General features: G+C 38.1%; 1 protein-coding gene across 1 annotated transcript in view; it reads left to right on the top strand.

The window, feature by feature from the left end:
• The window catches only part of cacng8b (calcium channel, voltage-dependent, gamma subunit 8b), a 43,799-nt gene extending 21,267 nt beyond the window's left edge, over window positions 1-22,532 (top strand). The window contains exons 2-6 of the mRNA XM_067448964.1: window positions 13,234-13,499; window positions 13,715-13,939; window positions 18,302-18,385; window positions 19,017-19,157; window positions 20,158-22,532. Of these exons, the coding sequence (XP_067305065.1) occupies window positions 13,717-13,939; window positions 18,302-18,385; window positions 19,017-19,157; window positions 20,158-20,978 (1,269 nt within the window). The 5' untranslated portion in view covers window positions 13,234-13,499; window positions 13,715-13,716 and the 3' untranslated portion in view covers window positions 20,979-22,532. The remainder of the gene's footprint in view (window positions 1-13,233; window positions 13,500-13,714; window positions 13,940-18,301; window positions 18,386-19,016; window positions 19,158-20,157) is intronic.
• The last annotated feature ends 29 nt before the right edge of the window (window positions 22,533-22,561 follow it).

Raw genomic sequence — 22,561 nt, 5'->3', positions numbered from 1 at the left:
CCTTTAAGTGTTTCTTTTTTTAAAAGATTGTTCACCCAAAGTATTAAAATCTTTTCTCTCTCTTCTGTTGATTTAAACCAGTGGTGTCAAACTCAACTTGATATTTATCTGTTCCATAACTTTGGTTATGTAAAACGAGCTGTTGTGAGAGAATCACCCTGTTTTAAAATAAACTGGTAATGTTGGTGTTTGACACTTTACAAAAACTTTTATTGAAAAGTATATGAATTATAATGAAATAAAATGAATATGAATTAAAATAAAGAACTTGATATACTGAACTTTTACATGTATTTCTTTTTTTTTATTAATTTTTGTAGATGAGTGACCAGTTTAATAGTCAAGCAGATGAATATTATGAATGTTGCCTATTTAGGCCCCACTTAGATTCTATGTGACATTTATATGGGTTAATTTGTCCGCTGGTTCTATGTGGACCCTGTATGAATTAGCTCATATAAATGTCATATGTGAGACCAATATGGGTCTTATATGTGTTGCTCATTTGGGCCCCACATTAGCCCCAGTCAGGCCCCATATGGGATTCATATGGGATAATTTAGATGGGGCCCACATGGAACCCATGGACAAACCCATGTATGCCCCATGTTTACTGCCCATATGGGGCCCACATTAGCCCCAGTCAGGCCCCACATGGGATAATTTAGATGGGGCCCACATGGAACCCATGTTTACTGCCCATATGGGGCCCACATTAGCCCCAGTCAGGCCCCACATGGGATAATTTAGATGGGGCCCACATGGAACCCATGTTTACTGCCCATATGGGGCCCACATTAGCCCCAGTCAGGCCCCACATGGGATAATTTAGATGGGGCCCACATGGAACCCATGTTTACTGCCCATATGGGGCCCACATTAGCCCCAGTCAGGCCCCACATGGGATAATTTAGATGGGGCCCACATGGAACCCATGTTTACTGCCCATATGGGGCCCACATTAGCCCCAGTCAGGACTCATATGGGATAATTTAGATGGGGCCCACATGGAACCCATGGACAAACCCATGTATGCCCCATGTTTACTGCCCATTTGGGCCCCAGTCAGGCCCCACCTTTATTTTGTTGGCTGGACCATAAGTGGGACCAATATGGGTCTTATATGTGTTGCCCAGTTGGGCCCCACATTAACCCCAGTCAGACCCCATATGGGATTCATATGGGATAATATAGATGGGGCCCACATGGAACCCATGGACAAACCCATGTAGGCCCCATGTTTACTGCCCATATGGGGCCCACATGGGCCCCATGATAGAATGTTGGCTGGGGATGATGCTGCAGTAGAGCTAAATTCAGAAAGGTGAAGGTAGTGTTTCATTCATTGCATTCATTCGATGTATAATGCTATTCACTTTTCAAAATGAATCATTCAAGTGTTTCCTTGCACAAAAGGTATTTCAAACTTCAGTGGGCTTGCTTTTGTTTGATGTCAAACGCACTCTCCATGATTATATTACTTTTGCTCAGTCCATTCTCTCCCTGTCTCACTCGTTCTCCCTCTCTTCTGAGCCACGCAAAAGAGGTCATAATTGACGCTCTTTGTCATGATTGCAGCAGGGACTTATGTGCTAATTATTTTGATTCACGAGTCATAATAATTGGACCCGTTTCCCATAATTACAGCTTCGCCTTTCACAGTCAAGACATGATTTGTCAGAATGGTGTATTAATTGTCTGTAATTTTGATCGGTTACTTGACGTACACATTGACATGTCGAATGTATGATGGTGAGAAAGTAATGACGGTGGAAATGAGTTATTTTGTGTCACTTCTTCCCCCCTCCCCCCAAGCCTTGCAAATCAATTTTCGCATGACTGCAATAACTGGGAAGTTATGAATGGAAGCACAGTAGCTGATTACGTGACCGTCTCATGAGAACAAGAGCTCTGCTATTTTTTTCTTGTCCTTGTGTGATTATAAATGGATGTAAATAAATATAAATATTTTTGTAGTCTGCCAAGCCATATGTTTATTTACTGCGATAGAAAGTGGCAGTTTTGGAAACAGAGGCGATCTGCTTCATAAGAGGTGTTATGTGGTTCTCGGATTGATGCTCTTTTTTGCCTACTTCAGTTTTAAACAGACACTAAAAGCTGCTGACTGTCTTCTGAGTGACTCTCAGGCTGATTAGTTTGACATATAGAACAACAGTGTATTTCATACAGCCTCAGTAAATGTTTCTGTGACCTGTAGAGGTGGCGTTCACTCTGGCTTTCTGGTCTATAATTAATCAGTAAAACGTTCTAGTGTTTGTGGGAGAAATATAACTCATCTTCTTTTGAGGAAATAATTATATTTTGAAATATATATTTGATGTTGTGAATGCTATAATGTAGTGGTTCTACCCACTACTTTATTTATCCAAAATGTCCTTAAAGGCACAATATGTAAGATTTTTTGATTAAAATATTCAAAACCTACTAGAACAATGTTATATCTAGGGCTGGGCCCAAATGGGATATGGCCCAAAAAAATTATCACAATATAATTTTGTATATCAGTCAATATCGATAAATGTCACGATAAATGTAAAATCTTTATGTATTTAAAGTTTAAAGGCATATTTTTGCACCTGAGTGAAAGATGTAGAAAACAGACAGTTAACGGTGGTTAAACTATCATTTATTGTCAAAACATGACAAACACTTCCCAAACAGGTGAACAATTTATTAAAACTGAGGTAGATTTATTTATTACTAATAAAAACAATATTAATAGAGTAGAATATTATTAATATGAATATAATATATAAAATAAATATCCGTAGTAAAATCTAGAACTGAAATTATATAACATTTGGCTCTGCTGACTGCAAATGCAAAGTCAAAGTGTTGAAAATGTTTGTCAACAAACAAAAATATAATAAAAAAAATCTTTCAGGTCAGCATGCCAAACTTTATAAATATAGGACATTGACAATATAAATAAAAGAAAAAAAGAAATAAAAGAAAATTCTTAACTGTAGTCAGCATTTTTTTTACTCTACACTATATATCAATAATATCATTATATATTCTCAATTGTGTAAGTAATAAAACACTAAAAACGCAAACGGGCAAAAAAAAATGCATTTTAAGTTTAGAAACATTTTGAGTCTTGCCTCACAGTGGATTGGCCCACCGTGCATCTCACCGACACGCACACACACACACATCTCACCGACAGTGGGCTGGCCGTGAGAGAGAGTACAAAGTTCAGTTATGTCAAGTCTGTTTTATTTACTTTAAACATCGGATGAAATTATTTCTCTTTACAGGCGATGCTGAGTCATTAATACATTTATATTGATGATATTTTTCCAAAAGTCTGATTTTTAAGTGATTATAGTTTGTTATTGTTAGCTTGTAAGTCACCAACTACAACTAACAAGGTGATAAGCCTATGCGTGAACTGATATTAGAGCACAATGCTATATGGAAGAACTTTGAAGAAGCAAGATCATTTAATAATTATATTCCATGTGGTGGACCTACGATAAGAAATGCAAGTCGCTCTGTTTTGTTATATATGACAAATACCCAAAATATCTCCAAACCACTGATGTTGAGTGAACTTTCTTGTCAACGATATCTGTGAGGACACAGATATCGTTGACAAGAAAGTTCAGTTCGTGAGCACTGAATTTTCTTCACTATTGCTCATTTTTTTCGCTCCACTTCACTCCGATCCTCCAAGCCTGTCAGTCACTGACTGTAAACAACACCATGTGCGGCATCCAGAAGCCGGTCTGCAATACGCATGTGGAGCATTAGGCATTGGGCGTAAGCATTATATTGAGAATTTATCAAACTGTTGATATCGTTTTATCGAGGAAAATTATTTTGCGATAATTATCGTTAATGTTTTTTCGCCCAGCCCTAGTTGTTTTTTTTTGACTTACGTACATTATCCCAAACGTTTCCAACAATGTTTAATCTAGATTAAATCAGCTATTTCAACCAGATCACGGACCGTGTCATTGCACCAACTAGGGCGGCAGTGGCTCAGTGGTTCATGTAGGTTGTCTACAAACCAGAAGGTTGGTGGTTCAATCCCCGGTTCCACCTGACCAAGTGTCGAAGTGTCCATGAGCAAGACACCTAACCCCAGCTGCACCCGACGAGCTGGATGGCGCCTTACATGGCTGACATTGCCGTTGGTGTATGAATGGGTGAATGTGAGGCAAAAATGTAAAGCGCTTTGGATAAAAGCGCTATATAAATGCAGTCCATTTACCATAGTCAATTACGCCAAATCCGTGTTACTCTCGATTTTGTAGAAACCATGGAATCACCAAAGGCACTTTAATATATTATGTGCTTTATTAGACAGGTGAGCAACTGTTTGAATACTTTACAATTTATTTTTAAATGAATTGCATATCACTTAGCAACATAGTCCAGATTTAATTAATATGACCTACTGCTGACTGCAGTGCATAATAAAAGTTAATTGTTAAAAATAAAAGTAGCATTGTTTTCCCTACCATCTACAACGCTATGAGACCCCATGTTGGAGTTTTGACTGGCAGTGGAGAATTAATGCTGTAATGTACACTACCATTCAAAAGTTTAGGGTCTGTAAGATTTTTGTAAAGAATATTTAACAATTGTATTAAAAGTGCACTATGCAACTTTCCGTCCACTTGAGGGCGCCTATTCAAAACAAGGGCGTAGTTTGATGACGCCTAGTTTGAGTGCAGCATCTTGGGACATGTGGTCTTCACCTCACAGCCGGTGGAAAATAGGACACGGGCAGAAATCATGTTCATGGATGCGGTTATTAACGTTAATTTAGTAGGAAGAAGAGCAGGACAGAGTGTTGTGGAGCTGAGCAAGGACGCTGGAGCGATTGTTATACAAACACCCGCCTCGCGAACACCAGAACTTTTATTATGACTGGACAGGACACAGTTGCCAGTCGCGCACATTATTTCCTCTTTTCCGGTCATGAGTATAAGGTAAAGCAGCTCTGTTTATCATATTAGATACATTTAAGTGTGTTTAAAATGATGTCATGACGTTACTCTGTGCGTTTGCACGGCGCTGCTGTGACTTGTTCACAGAAAAGCGCTTCTGCCCAATAAAAACCAAGGGAAACGCAGATATGACGCAATTGACAGGTGACTCCCTTAAACGCTATGCTGACACATCCTGGTTCATTGGTTAAAATAGCAATTTTCTCACAATTTACAAATAGTTCAAATTAAACATTTGGGATATTGGGATATTTGGGATACAGTACTCAACTGAACAAAATATATAATACTGGCCTAGTGGTTTTTGGATATTTTACTGCAAAATACTACATAGTGCACCTTTAAGCAAGGATGCAATAAATTGATCAAATTTGACAGTAAAGATATTTAAAGGATTAGTTCACCCAAAAATGAAAGCAATTTACTAACCCTCACCCGCTGCGGAGCCAGACGAAAGTATAAACAAGGCTTAACCCAGCAAGGACTACCAGTGACAAAAGTGTATGCTGACTAATAGAATGCACAAGGAATAGCAACCGGCTATTTAAAAAAAAGCTGTGCACACAGCCTATATGAACTAACTAACATGGAAAACAGTAATAGATGGACCTCTCAAATTTTATGCTAAGGAGACAATTCAATGCAATTTTGAGAGGAGCAAGTGAATCACGATTATGTATTTCTGCTCAGCTAGTAACACTGGACATCAACCACATGGCAAACGTTCATACTTTTTCATATAATTTCTACTTTCTTTGTATAACAGTTCTAACTAATAACATATTAGACAGGACTGTTAAAAAGATCGTAAGCTAATCAAGATGGAGAATGACAGCGCTCTGTGCTCAGACTCTGGCGTTTTCAGCACCATCAAAATAAATGTCTGACGTGCCATCAACATAAAAGTCACAACTGTAAGCTTGGCTTACGTCATTTCATAGTTCCTATACTGGCGGTGCGAAGGCAACCAGAAAAATGATCCTAGGGGAACGTTTAGTTCTCGGGGAACCACCCTGATGCCTAGATCATATAACTAAGTTCCATATTTTTATATCATATTTTTATATAAAAAATATGGCATGAGGTTGCTTGATTCAGACAACTGAATAATGCTATTCAAAACATCAATTACAAATAATCGCAATTACAATTTCAAGGGAAAAATCACAATTATGATTTTTGTCATAATCGTGCAGCCCTAATATGTATTGATTCTGAAATATCTGAAATGGTTCCAATACTCCTTTTTTACAATATCGATTCACAGATACCAGCTGTGCATTCTCGCATTCTTCTCTCTGATGGTCCCTTGCCCCATTCACATCGGTTGAATAGTGAAATCGTAATATAGTAAAATCATTCAGTGCTCTTGACTGACTTTTGTAACTTTATTTGTAAAAACGTTTCTCTTTATTTTGTTGTGCTTATTTTTGCTACTGTTAGCAATTTGTTTATCTGTTCTTATTTTTTCTGTTTACTTGTAATTTATTAGAAATTTAGTTCAAGGATTCAAATAAAGCATCCCTGTGTTGTGTGTAAGCTATTAAAACCAAATTATGTGGGTAAAATGATGGCGTATATCAGTTTTTCCATTGGTATCAAAAATGGTATTGAATATCAACATTTTCAAAGGTAGCACATCGAGTTGGACATTCCAGTATTGTGGACACTAGTATACTTATCAAAGTTTCAATATTAATTAAAGCCTAAATTCAATCTGTTCATCATATATAGCGATCATGTCTCTTAAGAAAATTTTGACTGAACCACTCAAATCATATGGATTAGCTTTACTATCTCTTTATGGACTTTTTGAAGCGTCAAAGTGTCAGTTGCGTAGCTGACAATGGAGGGACAGAAATCTCTCAGATTTCATCACAAATATCTTCATTTGTGTTTCAAAGATGAACGAAAGTCTTACAGGTTTGCAACAACATGAGGGTGGAGTAAATGAGGGCAATTCTTTCTTTTTTGGTGTGAACAATCTCTTTAAATACAGTGCCGTGCGAAGCCCCCTTGAACTTTGCGACCTTTTGCCACATTTCAAGCGTAAAGATATAAAACAAATTTTTTGTGAAGAATCAACAACAAGTGGGACACAATCATGAAGTGGAACGAAATTTATTGGATATTTCAAACTTTTTTAACAAATCAAAAACTGAAAAATTGGGCATGCAAAATTATTTGGCCCCCTTAAGTTAATACTTTGTTGCGCCACCTTTTGGTGCGATTACAGCTGTAAGTCGCTTGGGGTATGTCTCTATCAGTTTTGCACATCGAGAGACTGAAATTTTTGCTCATTCCTCCTTGCAGAACAGCTCGAGCTCAGTAAGGTTGGATGGAGAGCGTTTGTGAACAGCAGTTTTTAGTTCTTTCCACAGATTCTCGATTGGATTCAGGTCTGGACTTTGACTTGGCCATTCTAACACCTGGATATGTTTATTTTTGAACCATTCCATTGTAGATTTTGCTTTACGTTTGCTTTACGTTATCATTGTCTTGTTGGAAGACAAATCTCCGTCCCAGTCTCAGGTCTTTTGCAGACTCCATCAGGTTTTCTTCCAGAATGGTCCTGTATTTGGCTCCATCCATCTTCCCATCAAGATCTTCCCTGTAGATCTCTGCAGTTCATCCAGAGTGATCATGGGCCTCTTGGCTGCATCTCTGATCAGTCTTCTCCTTGTATGAGCTGAAAGTTTAGAGGGACGGCCAGGTCTTGGTAGATTTGCAGTGGTCTGATTCTCCTTCCATTTCAATATTATCGCTTGCACAGTGCTCCTTGGGATGTTTAAAGCTTGGGAAATCTTTTTGTATCCAAATCCAGCTTTAAATTTCTCCACAACAGTATCTCGGACCTGCCTGGTGTGTTCCTTGTTCTTCATGATGCTCTCTGCGCTTTAAACGGACCTCTGAGACTATCACAGTGCAGGTGCATTTATACAGAGACTTGATTACACACAGGTGGATTCTATTTATCACCATTAGTCATTTATGTCAACATTAGATCATTCAGAGATCCTCACTGAACTTCTTGAGAGAGTTTGCCGCACTGAAAGTAAAGGGGCCGAATAATTTTGCACGCCCAATTTTTCAGGTTTTGATTTATTAAAAAAGTTTGAAAAATCCAATAAATTTCATTCCACTTCATGATTGTGTCCCACTTGTTGTTGATTCTTCACAAAAAAAATACAGTTTTATATCTTTGTTTGAAGCCTGAAATGTGGCAAAAGTTCGCAAAGTTCAAGGGGGCCGAATACTTTCTTAAGGCACTGTATTTAAATATACTAAGAGACTTCTTTCAAAAATATCTTTCAAAAAGAATCTTACTGATTTAACATTTGAACGGTTAGTATAATATACAATGTATTAGTTTATAGTTACTGCATACTAGATCTATATACTGTTGTGCAATAGTCAATTTGTAGTGCATACTAGATTTAGAGTTAATAGTGCACCTATAGTGCATACAATAGTAGAATACAAGGTTATTGTAATGCAAAAAGTATTCCCAGAAGTCTCCACGCAGCTTTTTTTCATGAAATAAATTAGTATTAATTATTAGTATTTATTTAGTAGTATTGTTTGTTGGTTTTTCTTTGTGATAATAAAATATTGGCTCAATGATTTGCTATTTTTTATTTCTAGCTTGGTAACCTACATTTATGAAGTTTTAAATCTTCCTTAACACTGGCAATGTGATAAAACACCATTAATGAGTGATTACACAGCTAGAAAAGAGGTGTTTGTGATCTGTGAATGTGACTGTGATGAAGACTGCTGGCAGAGACAGGAGCTGTAGTCATGAAGACTTGGACCCCGTTTACACATTAGTGTCACATGATGGTTTATTCCCTGCTGAGACTCAAGTGACAGTGAGACTTGCCTCTCATTGTCTCTCTTTTTCACAGTTTCATTACCAGATTCTTGTATTGATCCAAATAAACTGTATTCACGGTGTGAGAAGAGATTAGATGAGATATTCTAATCTTTAATCCATCTGCTTTTATCTAGCTATATTTATTGGCATTTTTTATTAATAACTTGCCTTTTGATTAATAAAAAAGCCTTTCTAAGAGATTAGATTTCCCTAAAGTGAAAAGAAGTGTGCTTGACTGTATTAAATGTACAGTTGTAGTGTACTTTAAATCTTAATTTTTAAAAAAAAAATTTTTTTTACTGCAGCTGCAGGTAATTTTTGTAATGTTAGGTAATGTTTGTGTTTAAGAGGTCATTCACACCACACAGTTTCTAACTAAAAACTGAACAAAAGTGTTTTTTGCTGTTTATTGACACAACAATGATATTTTGGAGGCCTGAAAAGATCACATTATGAAAACGGGTTCAAGTGCAAGTTTTTGAAAACAATATCGCTATGGTCTCTGTGAAAACTAAGACTGCTTCTCAAATCTCTGAGTTTTTGGGTTGAATAAGTTCTTCCAATCATCATCATCTGACTCGCATTAGGATTGATATAGTAAAATCGACATCATCATTACTGTCTTCACAGTGTGTAAAATCGCTGAAGACTGAGGAAGACTCCGGAGCTGGTAATAGCTGTTTAGCTTCTGACTCATGCTGTAAATGATAGACCAATCACAACAGACTGGGCCGTCTGGCCAATCACAGTAGGGCAGGCTCACGGAAAAGAGGGATTAGAGAGACTGATTCATCCAACAAGCCATTTGAGAATCACTGAAAATATGGTGATGTGCAATGTATATTATGAGTAAAAGATAGTGTTTTTTGACCTTTGATGCATGTAACCCTGTTGTAGGAGACCTCCGAAACCAAAGTAGGAACTTTTAAAATAGCATAATAGGGGTGATTTAAGTATTCAGTCTATATAGTATTCGCGGCCATTTTGAAAACTCGAACGCAGTTGAGGGGTACACAAACCCTTCTGATATTTTTTTATCCACTCTCGACGTAGTCTTTTATCCTCTGGAAAAAGGTGAAAGGTTTGTCCTCTGTTGGATTTTTTCCTGTGTGACGAAGTGCACTGGGGAACACAGCCGTCATTGCTGCTAAGAGAAATCGCGACGCGAGAATTCCCGGAAGTGGTAGGTGTACCCGTCAAGCTCCTTAGAACGTTCGAGATGAATAAGGCAAATAGGCTCATAGTGTTTTTAAGTGACATCACCAACTATTGGCCTGGCATTTATAATACAGCATTTCTTATCATTTTTGCAGATCAGTGTGATGGCAGATCATCTTGACAACATTGTCATTTGTACGCAAAAAACAAAACAAAAATGCAAAGGAAAAACGTTTCAGTTTTTAGCACATGTTGTCATGTAAGTGTACTCCTTGGATTTGGTTTTCCCCTCTCTGCCTGGCTGTCTTTATTCACTGGTTTCCTTAGTTACTGATTGGAAACTTGGTTACCTGTTTCAGTTTCTGTTGATTTCCTTACTTGGGATTTTTAAGCCTTTAGTTCTCTTAGGCTAAATCCGAAATCGCCCCCTAAACCCTCGACCACTAATAGTTCACTTGAAGAAGTGAATGAAGACGAGTGCGTGAAGCTGGACAGCAGTTGTGTGTGCATCTGCTGTACACTCGACATTGCTGTACAATGTGGTATGAAATGAGTGCACTCAATAATGTCCACTATTGTTTCACACACCACTACAAATGGCTGTCCCTTTAAATAATAAATATTTGATTCATAGATGAACTTAAGAAGGTCAAACTATAATACATTTTCATTATTGGCAGTTACATGCAATTAAGTGTCCAAAAACATTACATTTAGTTTAAACAAGTATATTCTTTTAAAATATATTTTATTTCCATTATAAGTAGGTATGTATGTATATTATGCTGCTGTCACTTTATTACACAGATCTAATATACACATGAGATTTCTTTCCTTGCTGTTTACAGACCAGTGATGCGCGGGTTGATCCAAAACGAGCGGGTGCCTGTGGTCATCCGCGGGTACGAGTCATTCAAAAATATTTTAAATGATATTTGGGTCGCGGTCGGTCGGGTCGTTTGAAAAAAAGATAATGCAGGACAAAATGCCCGATTTCCCAACACGTTGTAATGAGCAATTGTACCTTTTTAATAGGCTATCCTTTTTTAAATGCATATAGCCTAGCTCAGTAATGTCCAACACGATCACATGCGTATCAATAAGTTCAGTTTTGCCGTGCATATGATACGCACTTTATGGCTTGTATATGACTCGCTCTTGGGTAGGATTAGGGTGGTTGGGTGGCGGGTTTGTGTGTATAATACAGCATAAAGCGCGTATCATCTGCACGCGAAAAACCGTGCATAAAACTCATTCTGGCGTATGCATTTCAGAGCAGGATTTTTGTTGGGAAAGTCGGGGGAGAGATGCACACTTCAATTAGACTGGATAAACACATGCACTTAACTGTTAAGAAAACGAAACGAAATTAAATGAAAACATCAAGCCTTTATTACACAACACTAGGCTATATCATACAGCATTCAGAAAAAGAACAGTTTGCAATTTGCGCTTCTAAGGGCTTTCACACTTGTGGAAGTGTGAAATGAATTCTCCAAGCAGGGTCGAAACATAAACATTGCGTTCATCAATAATATGCATCTAGAGCTGAAATGGACAATGATGGGCCGCCTCAAACTGCCTGCTCTCGCCGCTGCACCTCTGAGCGCACGTCAAGCCTGAAACATTTCTCCTCCACAGGCTGGATTAATGGATATTATGCCAGGGAGCAGTTACTACTTTTAAAAAATGCAGGTCAGGAAGCGGGTTGGGTAACGTTACAATATTAAATTTTTTGCGGTCCAATTTGCGGACAGGTTAGCTGAAAACGTTGGTCGGGTGCGGGTCGTTCATACATACCCGCGTATCACTGTTTAAGACATAACCCACTGTGTTTGGGAACTTTGTGTGTTTTTGACATAACCTTGTGTGTATTTGACATATAAGACATAAAAGAGAACTTTGTTTAATAATCACAGGAGGAGCCTGTGCGTCTAACATCCTGCTTTCTGTGCTCGTGCTTCGGTGTGTGCACAGAAAAAGATATATCAGAAATTTAGAATGATATGGCTTTCAAACGCATGTAGATAATAAACTTAGATGATAATAAAGAGCTGCAATGTCACGTCAGCATGACCACGATAGAGATGATAATCAACCAAACAGATGTTTCAGTTTTGGCAGAGCATCCAAGGCTCCAACCACTTCTGGAAAGCTTGATGGGGAGCAGCAGCTCATTTGCATTTAAAGATACTGTACATGCACAAAAAGAGCATCATTTTCCTTCCACTGATAAATGGGCATTTACAACATGGTATAATAAATGATCAGTGGGGTATTTTGAGCTGAAACTTCACATACACATTCTTGAGACACCTGAGACTTTACATCATGTAAAAAGAGGCATAATAGATCCCCTTTAATGTTGTGTGTTTCACATAATGGTTTTCATTGTGTAAATTGCATATTTGTACAGATTATATTATATTTAGTTTGTTTGTGCTATTTTATTTTTAGTCTCTCTCATATTATCTAACAGCTTACGCCTGATAAACGTCTTTAGCCAGAATAGTTTGGATTGCAACATGCAAAACTGCACCTTTTAAAATAAAAAAAATGGATGCGTCTCTGACACATTAGAAGACGGCTCAGATTTTCTATCCATGCTTTACTCGAAAGGGATTTTTCTATGAGCGCTACAAATCTGTACTGCAGAGGCTCACCATGTGAACAGGGTTTAACCCATTTTGATGGCTGTGCCATATTGCATTATAAATTATTAACAGCCAAGGCAGCCCTGCATTATGTCTGCTAAATTATATTTGCTAAATTATGCGTACTGCATGATTGTCCTCTGGTTTTATAGGTTTTTATTGTGTGTGTGCGCGTGTGTGTGCATTCGCATACGTCTGTGTCTCATATAGGTGTGGTTAACATAAAACATCCAGATCTGTGAGGTAATGCTTCTCCCTCTTGCTTGGTCAGGGAGTCTCTACAGAATCATTGCAATGATCCAATTCATGTAATGTTGCTGAATTGCATGTTTGTCAGTTATTCCCTTATCTCGTCCCAAGGGATGAAAGCACTGCCCCCCACCCCTCCTCCCATCTCTCCGTGCTCAAGCTTTTGCAATTCAGCGTTACTATGGTAACAGTGTAGGCCTGCCTTTGCTCCTTTCTCCCCAAGTTCTTTAGAATCATTCCTTGCCAAAGTTTTTGCGGCAAAGAAATTGCGTCAGAATTCAGTCTTTTTGTTTTCTTCCTTTTCTATTTCTAGGTTTATTTTTTTAATCAGCAATGACCAGAACTGACACAAAGTAAGGCTACATACATACGACGGGATCACAGAGACCAACAGAAGCTTTTTCATTGTGGTCGACCTGTCAGAAGAGAAGCGGGGGAGTAAACGAGTGCAGGAAGGAGAAAAGGAGTGTGCGAGGACAGTCGATGGATGCTGCCCGGATTGAGGGGACAGCACATTCTCATCTGACGAGGAAAAGAAAGATTTCAAAATTGAGTCGAAGGACAGAAACTCGCCATCAGGTAAGCTATTTCGTCCAATCAGGTAACGGCATTGAATGGCCTTGAGGTTGAGGGTGGATGATTAGAATCAAGTCTGAAAAGAGGAGGTCAGATGCTATGCTATAAAAGAAAACAAATTGGAGGAAAGATAGATGGACAATCAGTGATGTTTCTGTATCTATCTATCTCTCTTTCTCTCTCTCTTCATTTCCTTCATCTCTTGCTCTCTCCTGTAGGCATGGTGTGTGAGAAGGGCATTCAGATCCTTCTCACCATCGTGGGTGCTTTCGCATCCTTTGGCCTGATGACGGTGGCTATCGGCACGGATTATTGGCTGTACTCGCGGGCGCTCATCTGCAACAGCACCGCCAACAACACACAAGAGGATCCCCATAATAAAGACAAGAAGGACCCCGGGGCCTTGACGCACTCTGGCCTGTGGAGGATCTGTTGTCTGGAGGGTCAGCCACTATCTTGGCTCTTGGTTACATTGTAGGGGTGGCATCTGTGTTTCTGTGCTATCTGTGCACTTATTTGGAGAACAGGAGAGTTCAGATTTATTAACATTTGCCTCAACTAGGGCAGTTCTATGATGATGCAGTTTATACTACAAAAAATACCAGGCCACAGTTTGTAAAACTAACAACATCAAATGGGGAAATCAAAAAGAGTTACGTGACTATGAGAGAAGATATGTGACTAAATCTTAGATGTTATTTTCAAAATGGAATCCACGGTGAATACAAATATCTCCAGTCAAAGTTCTGGAGATTCACTTAATATATCAAATTCTATAAATAAAAATTGAATTTATAGAATTTATATTCTACAAAATTATTATATAAATAGATATTTTATTTTATTGACAGCAATAAGAAATTAAAAATAATTCCATGTATACATATAAAAATGTGTATGCATACACAATTGTTTAAAAGTTTGTGATCTGTAAAATATTTTTGATCAATTTATGCCAGTTTTACAAGGCTTAAGCTTAGTACCAGACTAAAATGCATTTTTGAGCAATATATCTCCACCATCATCTTGTATCAATCTGCTCTTCTAAGCACATTTATAAAAGCTATTTAAACGTCCTGAATTGAATTTAGGCCTAATCCTGGCTTAATCTAAACCATGTCTGTGAAACCGGGCTTTAGTGTCTTTGCATATATGAATATAAGCATTCATTTATTTTATTTTTTAAATATTCGTACCCCAAGCTTTTGAATGGTAGTGTATACATATCTATAGTAATTGCAGTGACAATATAACATTTTATCTTTATAATATCACACCATTTTTAATATTTGTATTTGAAGAAGATAGACATGTCCTCTGTCTTGGAACAATTTACAAGCAATTCCAAAAATTTACTAAGAAGATCTTTGTTATTTACTTTATTTATTCATCAAATTAATAGGATCTCACAAGCTTTACATAATGCATATTATTAATCTATTTTCATAATCACCAGGTGCCTTTAAATTATAAAATCTAATATGCCTGTATAAAAGATGACACTATTACAAAAGTAGTTACATTCATTATTTAAATGGTATTTAAGGATAATTGTAAATGTAGATTATAAGACGGTGCGATAAAACATGTACACATCCTGAACCCTGATATAGCTATTTGCTGCTAAATAGTTATAAATTTAGGAGTGAGGCACAAAAAGGCCTATAAAGGCCTAATTAAAAGGCTGAGCAGATTGCATTGGGAGGTCAACACAGAGGGACAGCGTCGCGGTCTTAGGGGCCGCTCTAGCACCTCATGTTCTCACTCATCCCCGTGTAATACACTCTCCGCTCCGCCTGCAGCCAGCCATTGTGCTCTTCTAATTTAGCCTTATGGCTAAGCTCTCTGATAACAAAGCATTCAATTAAAGATAAGCCTGGATTCCCAATCATCATAGCGACGCGGCTTCTTTTTTCGGTCGCCTCTCTTTGTTTCTCTCTCTATCTCATTAAAGCCTCGCATTCCCCTCTTTCTTTGCCCCTTTGGTCACTGCAGTATTACAGCACTCTTGGCATAGTTTAGAGGTCAAGACATCCTTGCTTTCCCGAGGGATTAGAGCCAAGATGGATGCTTAGTAGAAACACAATTAAGAGCAGGTGAAGTGGAAAGCGGACATTTTGGATCTGCATAATAAATGTTGCAGCTAAATCAACCCAAACAGCAAATACTATTGGCCTCATGATGGTAGGTGCACTGATTTTCACATCACCCTGACTCAAAAAACATGCACACACATGCCGGGCCTCGTCCTACCTGTCATCTAGGCTCCTCTACTGCTGTAGCAGTCGATAGCGGAGGCTAATGCTACTCTCAAAGTTAATTAGTTTCTTTCATGTGTAACGTAGCTTATTGGTGGTTCTTATCGGTGGTAGAAAGCAAGGTCATGGTAAGCAGGTAAACCTCCTACTGGAACAATTTAGACCAGTTTGAATTTCCATACTGGCTTGGTGCTAGTCTTAAAGCAATACTTCTCCCAAAAATGAGAATTCTCTCATCAAGCTTACTTACCCATCCTAGATGTATGACTTTCTTTCTTCAATTGAACACAAAGAAAGTATATATATAATATATATAATATTTGCGAGTCCATGTAATGCAAGTGGATGGAGCCCTTAAAGTTGACACTTCAAAATCACAAGTGAAGATGACTGGAATGAGTCAATGTCTTCTGAAGCATTAACGATAGGTGTGTGTGAGAAAAATACTAATATTTAAAACATTTTACACTACAAACCCTTGCTTCCATCTGGCTGTCAAACACAGGTTTGTTTGTCAGAACATAGTAAGCATGTTCTCAAGCAAGAAGTGATGCAGAAGCACAGAGCTTCACAACATGTTGACTATGTCAAGTGTGAACTCATGAACATTTGACAGCTAGATGAAAGTGATGCTTTATGGTGTAAAATATTTTCCTTACACTTTACCTACTGTTTGGCTTCAGACGACATTGATTCATCATCAACTGAGATTGTATGGATTACTGTTGTTTTCATTTAAAAAAAAGTAAATGTAGGAGGTCACATACTGTATGGACCCACAGAGATACTTTTTCTAAAAAAATTAATTTGTGTTCATTTGAAGAAAGATAGTATACATCTAAAAACGCACGAGGGCGAGTAAACAAGGAGAGAATATTCATTTTTGCTGGAGTATCCCTTTTACACTCCAGCTGGCCTTTAGGCAGTGTGTCCAACAAAGCATTTTAGCCAGCTGAAAATGTCAGGCACTCTTCTAAAAAACACTCAGCTGCAGGCGCTTGAGAACACTTCGGAGGCCCAGCGTTGAAACACTTTGGTTTCTGTGATATGGAATACCTGGAGAAGTAAAGTATTTTTGACTCTAAACTAGTGGAGTTCTCAAGTCAAGCAAGAAGCAGCAGCTTGAAGAATTAGTTGGAAAGGAAGGAAATTAAGAGAGCCATAAAAATTAGTATTGTAATTTTACTGATGTTTAATTTTACAATACAATAATATTATTTCTACAGTAATATTGTTAAATGATTATAATTTTAAAAAATAAATAAAAATATTTGAATACTTAATATTGTATAGTCATGTTGAATGGCAACAGTCAGAATGTGGCCTGAGATCTGTGGAACTTTAAATAGTGTGCCGTATTTACAGACAACGCTTAAACCTAGTTCCAGGCTAAAATGCATGTTATAACTGTTTAACTGAAAGCAATGACATTTCTTAAACGTGTCAGCACCATTGGTTTGTCTTAAGATGCAAATCAGTAATGTTTTCTTTCTAAGGCCCGTTTATAAAAGCTATTTAAATGTCCTAATTTAACCTAAATCTTAATCTAAGCCTTGTCTGTGAAACTGGGCCATACGGTTTTTATTATATATTTTCCCAAGGTTGGCAGGTCTGGTGAGGTACACTTGATGGCAGTAACAAGGCAATTGCTGCAGTATCTTTATTAAAAGAAACAAAATGGTGATGCCAGATTCTCCTACGCTGACGCCTTTCCCTTTTGTGCCCTCGTCTCTTTCCTACAGATTAATGTCCATAAGAGGAGGACTATAAAAAGACAAAAACAGCTGTGAAAAGAGTCCCCCATACACCTGTCCACCTGTATCTCCCTTCGTCTGTCTCATCAATCCATCACATTCCCACTCCATCAATCAACACCAGTCATGATGTCCATAGTGCGTCAGTCTGTCTGTCTGCCGTAGGCCCCCAGCACTGGAGCGGGTAGCTATTCACTCCCGATTGACTCCAGGGCTATATTTCCAGGGTGCATGTGTGTGTGTTTCTCTGTTCCACATCTTAACAAATGAACATAATGAATTAAGAAAATTAGATCTGTATCAGAAGCTACAATCCAAAAATGAGTTCCCTATCTAATTTAAAAAGATTGGATACCAGATTAAACAATTAAAAGATGTGTCAGAACTCGTGGCAACTTTTTAATGAGATTTCTGAAGGAAGGGTCTGTGTTAGTCAGTTTATACATCTGTCTGTCTCTTTCTCTATCAATCTACGTCTGCCTATCTAATTGAGCAAACATCAATGCCAGTTTTATTATGAGAAAATAGAAAATGTTCTGGATTTGGCCATGATCACAATTGATATTCCATGAGACAATTCTTGTGTAAATACAGTACACACTTAAAATATTAAAGTACATAAAGTACACCATGGTTCAAAAGTTTGTGGTCAGTAAGATTTTTGTGTGTGAGGGGTTTTTATGGAGGTAAGAGTGATGTAGTTCATCTCCAGTTCAGGGTTAACATATGCGCAGTATGTGAGGGTTGTTGTCAGGATGTCTTACCTCTGATATTCCCACGTTTCTGCTTGTAGGGGTGAAGCGGGGTGTGTGTTCCCAGATCAACCACTTCCCAGAGGACGCTGACTTTGATCACGATGGAGCAGAATACGTCCTGCGTAAGAGGCTGCCCTTTATTACAGCAACAGAGTTTAGCATGACAAAGCAGTTCTGCAGCATGAATGGAATGCAGCAATGTAACTTTGCGCTGCAACATTTCACCCCAAAATAAAAAAATATTATTTACCAACTCCCCTTTTGTATCGTAACAAATAAGCTTTTTAAAGGGACATTGCAGATTCACAATAATTCAGCAGATTCAATCCTATGCTTCATATCCCCTGAAATGCTCCAAGACATTTCTGTGCTACAGCTTCCTGTGTGCACGTGTACATGTCACGCGCATAAATGCACACACACACACACAGGTTGGCATTTTGGTTGGTATTTAGATGGCATTTCCTTGCACTGTCCCAGCTTGACTGGTCCCAGATGGGATACCCAACTGCCAGGGGAACATTTTCCCTCTTGGGCTTTTTCACAGAGAGAGCACATCGGCATAATTCAATTAACCAGGTGTCTCATTTTAGCTCAATATTTATATCTAAAATGCACAGCAATACAAATGCAGCACTAAAGACCTCAACAGAACCGACTCGCCTGCACTCATCATGTCTCACGCTTGTAATGCGCTCAGTCTCTCACCCTCCCATCTGTCTCTCTACCCTGCTATTCTCTCTTTCCCTGCAGGAGTGGTCCGGGCCTCCAACATCTTTCCCATTCTTAGTGCCATCCTGCTACTAATGGGAGGGGTCTGTATCGCAGCCAGTCGTTTCTACAAGAGCAAAAGGAATATCGTGCTGGGGGCTGGCATTCTGTTTGTAGCAGCAGGTAAAGTGTGTGCACTGTGTGTGTGTGTGTGTTCATGTACTGGTGCAGGAGTAAATGTCAGATTACACCTAATATTTGCCAAATCTACAAAAAAAATGTGTCATACAGTGGTGTCCAAAAGTCCTAAAACCCTGAAAATAAATGTAAATATATTTAAAAACTGAATTTAAATTAAGAAATTTTTATAATATAATTTGGTTATATTGGTGTGGGTGTAAAATATATATAATGAAATGAATTATATATATATTAAATGCAATATAAGCTAACATTATATTAAAAATTATATACTACTACATACTACATTTTTATATAATACAAAATATATTATTTAATATAATATCTATCGTGCATGGTTGCAATAATGATATATATATATATATATATATATATATATATATATATATATATATATATATATATATATAATTTAATATAATATAATATAATGTATAGCTTACATTTTAGATAGACATCTAATTATAAGATACATATTATATATTGTATTACAATACAGCAGGCACTTTCATCCAAAGTGACTTAAATTGTATTTATGATACACATTTATTAATGATAAGTCACTTTGGATAAAAGCATCTGACGTATAAATAAAGTTTTCATGCTGCCATTAAAGCAAAATTAAAAATAAAGCCAAATAAATGTTACTTGTTTAGTAAACTTTTCAGTAAAAAATCTGTTTACTAATAATATATTTTTATTAGGGAAATATATGTAAAGTTGACGTGACATTTGAACCCCAATGTGTGTCCAGTTAATACTGACAATAGAAAACAACACAGAATGCATTATAAAATGTATTTGATTGCATATGCCTAGTACAAAATTATACACAATATTATTGTAAAAATCCAATTGTCTATTGCCATATTAGACTGCAAATGCTTCTGAATCGTAGTTATTCTGCAAACTAAAGCTGCATATCACCTGAAGCAACAACACATTTTGATCAGTTGGCATGTTTTTGACCCTTGATCTTTAGGCCTGAGTAACATCATTGGTGTGATAGTGTACATTTCTGCCGCTCTGGGTGACATTTCCCCAAAGAAGGACGAGGATAAGAAATGGCAGTACTCCTACGGCTGGTCCTTCTACTTTGGTGGGCTGTCGTTCATCCTGGCTGAGATGGTGGGTGTGTTGGCGGTAAACATCTACATCGAGAAGAACAAGGAGCTCCGCTGTCGCTCTCGCACTGATATCTTTAAGAGCACCACCCACGCCATGCTACGGCTCCCTAGCTACCGCTTCCGCCGCAGATCGCGTTCCAGCTCTCGATCCACCGACCCTTCGCGCTCTCGAGACCCGTCCCCTGTGGGTGGACCTCCGGGGGGTAAGAACTTCGGAATGCCCCCGTCAGCTTTACTCTCCCAGGGGCCCATCTCGGTGTCCACTCTACCCAACCCCCACTCCCGCTCCGCACTGCCAGGGGGCGATATTTCCCTTTACACCCTCTCCCGAGACCCCAAACTGGGTGGTTTAGGAGGGCTGGGCGCCCCTCCGCTGTACGGAACGGTGGACCGCGCCACACTATACCAGCTGCACAACTGCTTCCCTAAAGAGAGCGGAGGAGGCATGATGATGAGTGGGACGCTGCCCTCGCTCAAATCCCACAATCCGTCAGTGGTCCAGAATTCTTCCAACTCCAACGCTCCGCTCAGCAACTCCGTCCCGTCCTCCCAGCCTCCACCTTTCTCCTCCTCTACAGTGGAGAGGGAACGAGGGATGGGAACGCTGGATAGGCTAGGAAAAGGTGACAGAGAGAGTAACTCCAACACACTAAATAGGAAAACTACACCGGTCTAGATAGATCGAGAGTTGGAGTAGTTGATAAGCGAGAGATAACGTCATAGACGGAAAGACTGGAAAACAACTAAAAAAAGGGGATAACTCTCTCGGTACTGACAAAAGTTTCACTTTATAAAAAAAAAAATAGAGTAAAGGAATGACAAACATCTCATAATAACAACAACATTCATGTTTAGTTTTTTTTTCAGTACTGTTTTATAACATGTTTATTCTTAATGAAACTATAATCATGGGATACTGTGATGTTTATTAATTTGCTTGATTTTAAAGATGACGAAGTGTTGTTGTTATTATGAGTACGTTTGAACCGCTGGCTCTTAACATTGTTAAACGATTCTAGTTTTTAAACTAGAAAGATAAGATTTTGACTGTGATTCCAAAACGTGATACTGAGCACTGCAGAAACATGAGTGTATTGTGAGAATGAGATTATTATTATTACAACTAACTTTGTGAGAAGCATTTTATTTATTTTAATGAAAGTTTTATTTTATACCCTTTGATAACATGCAATTTAGAGTGTAATATCTGTATATCTGTCTTCCAGCTCAGTAAACAGATCAGCACCATAATTGATGGACTGAAACGACAAAGAGTTCAAATGAAAAAGATTTTTATATAAACCTACCATCATATTATTTTTGTTAAAATCACTGTTAGCAGTAGAAGTAGCACTTGTTGAATTGAAAATCTTTGTTTTGGGGCATTACAACATTCCCTCACTTGGTCAAAGAGGGACAGATGATATATTTGTATAGAGAAAATGGTGAGTGACATTCAGAAAAGGGACTTCTATCTGGAACTGTGCATTTCCAATGGGCGGGGACAATAAAGGACCATTTGAATTGTAAATCGACAGTTCTGCAGTTGGAGGGAGGCCGAAAAAATACATTTTGAAATGCAAATGTATATTACACATTTCCCCCCCAAAAAAAGACTTTAAAATCCAGAGTACAGATATTTACTGGACAGGGCAGAATGGGTGGGCGGGGCTTTTTTTGAATATGTACGAGGACACTGTCTTCCTTGAGCTCTGATTGGGCTACACTTGTATGTTGGGGCATGCCCTGTGTCATTTGTGTTTTCCCTCCATTGTGTCATGTGATCATGACAGTATCCCAAAGGCAAAGTTCCCCTCCAAACAAAAAAAATGAAAAGAAAAAAAAGGCTAACAAACAAACAAACGTTCACTGTGCTGCACCTGACTCCCTTTGACCCGTCTGCTTCTCTAAATGAGAGATTATATATGTGGACATTCTGCTAACCTTTAACCTTTATTCCATGATCCCAGCCAACAAGAGGTCAACACAGGACATTACATAATAGAGTGCAAATGGGCATCAAATCACAATCTCCTGTAATCGGGGGGCTTTTTTAATTCATAAAAAAATGTGAAAAACTACACACAGACAGCATTTATGTGCTTAGTTATAAATATTACGTAGTGGAGAATAGATATATCTAGAGAAAATATGGTTTATCTTAATGTGTGATAAACTCTAACACTGTATTGCACGGATTTTATATATAAAAGAAACAACAGACAATCTACGAGTGATGTCATTTGTGTCTTTTAAAAT

This window comes from Pseudorasbora parva, chromosome 7 (assembly GCF_024679245.1).
Source record: "Pseudorasbora parva isolate DD20220531a chromosome 7, ASM2467924v1, whole genome shotgun sequence".
Taxonomy (NCBI): Eukaryota; Metazoa; Chordata; class Actinopteri; order Cypriniformes; family Gobionidae; genus Pseudorasbora; species Pseudorasbora parva.
The sequence above is the reverse complement of the archived record's forward strand: the minus strand, read 5'-3'. Positions and strand labels throughout refer to the sequence as shown.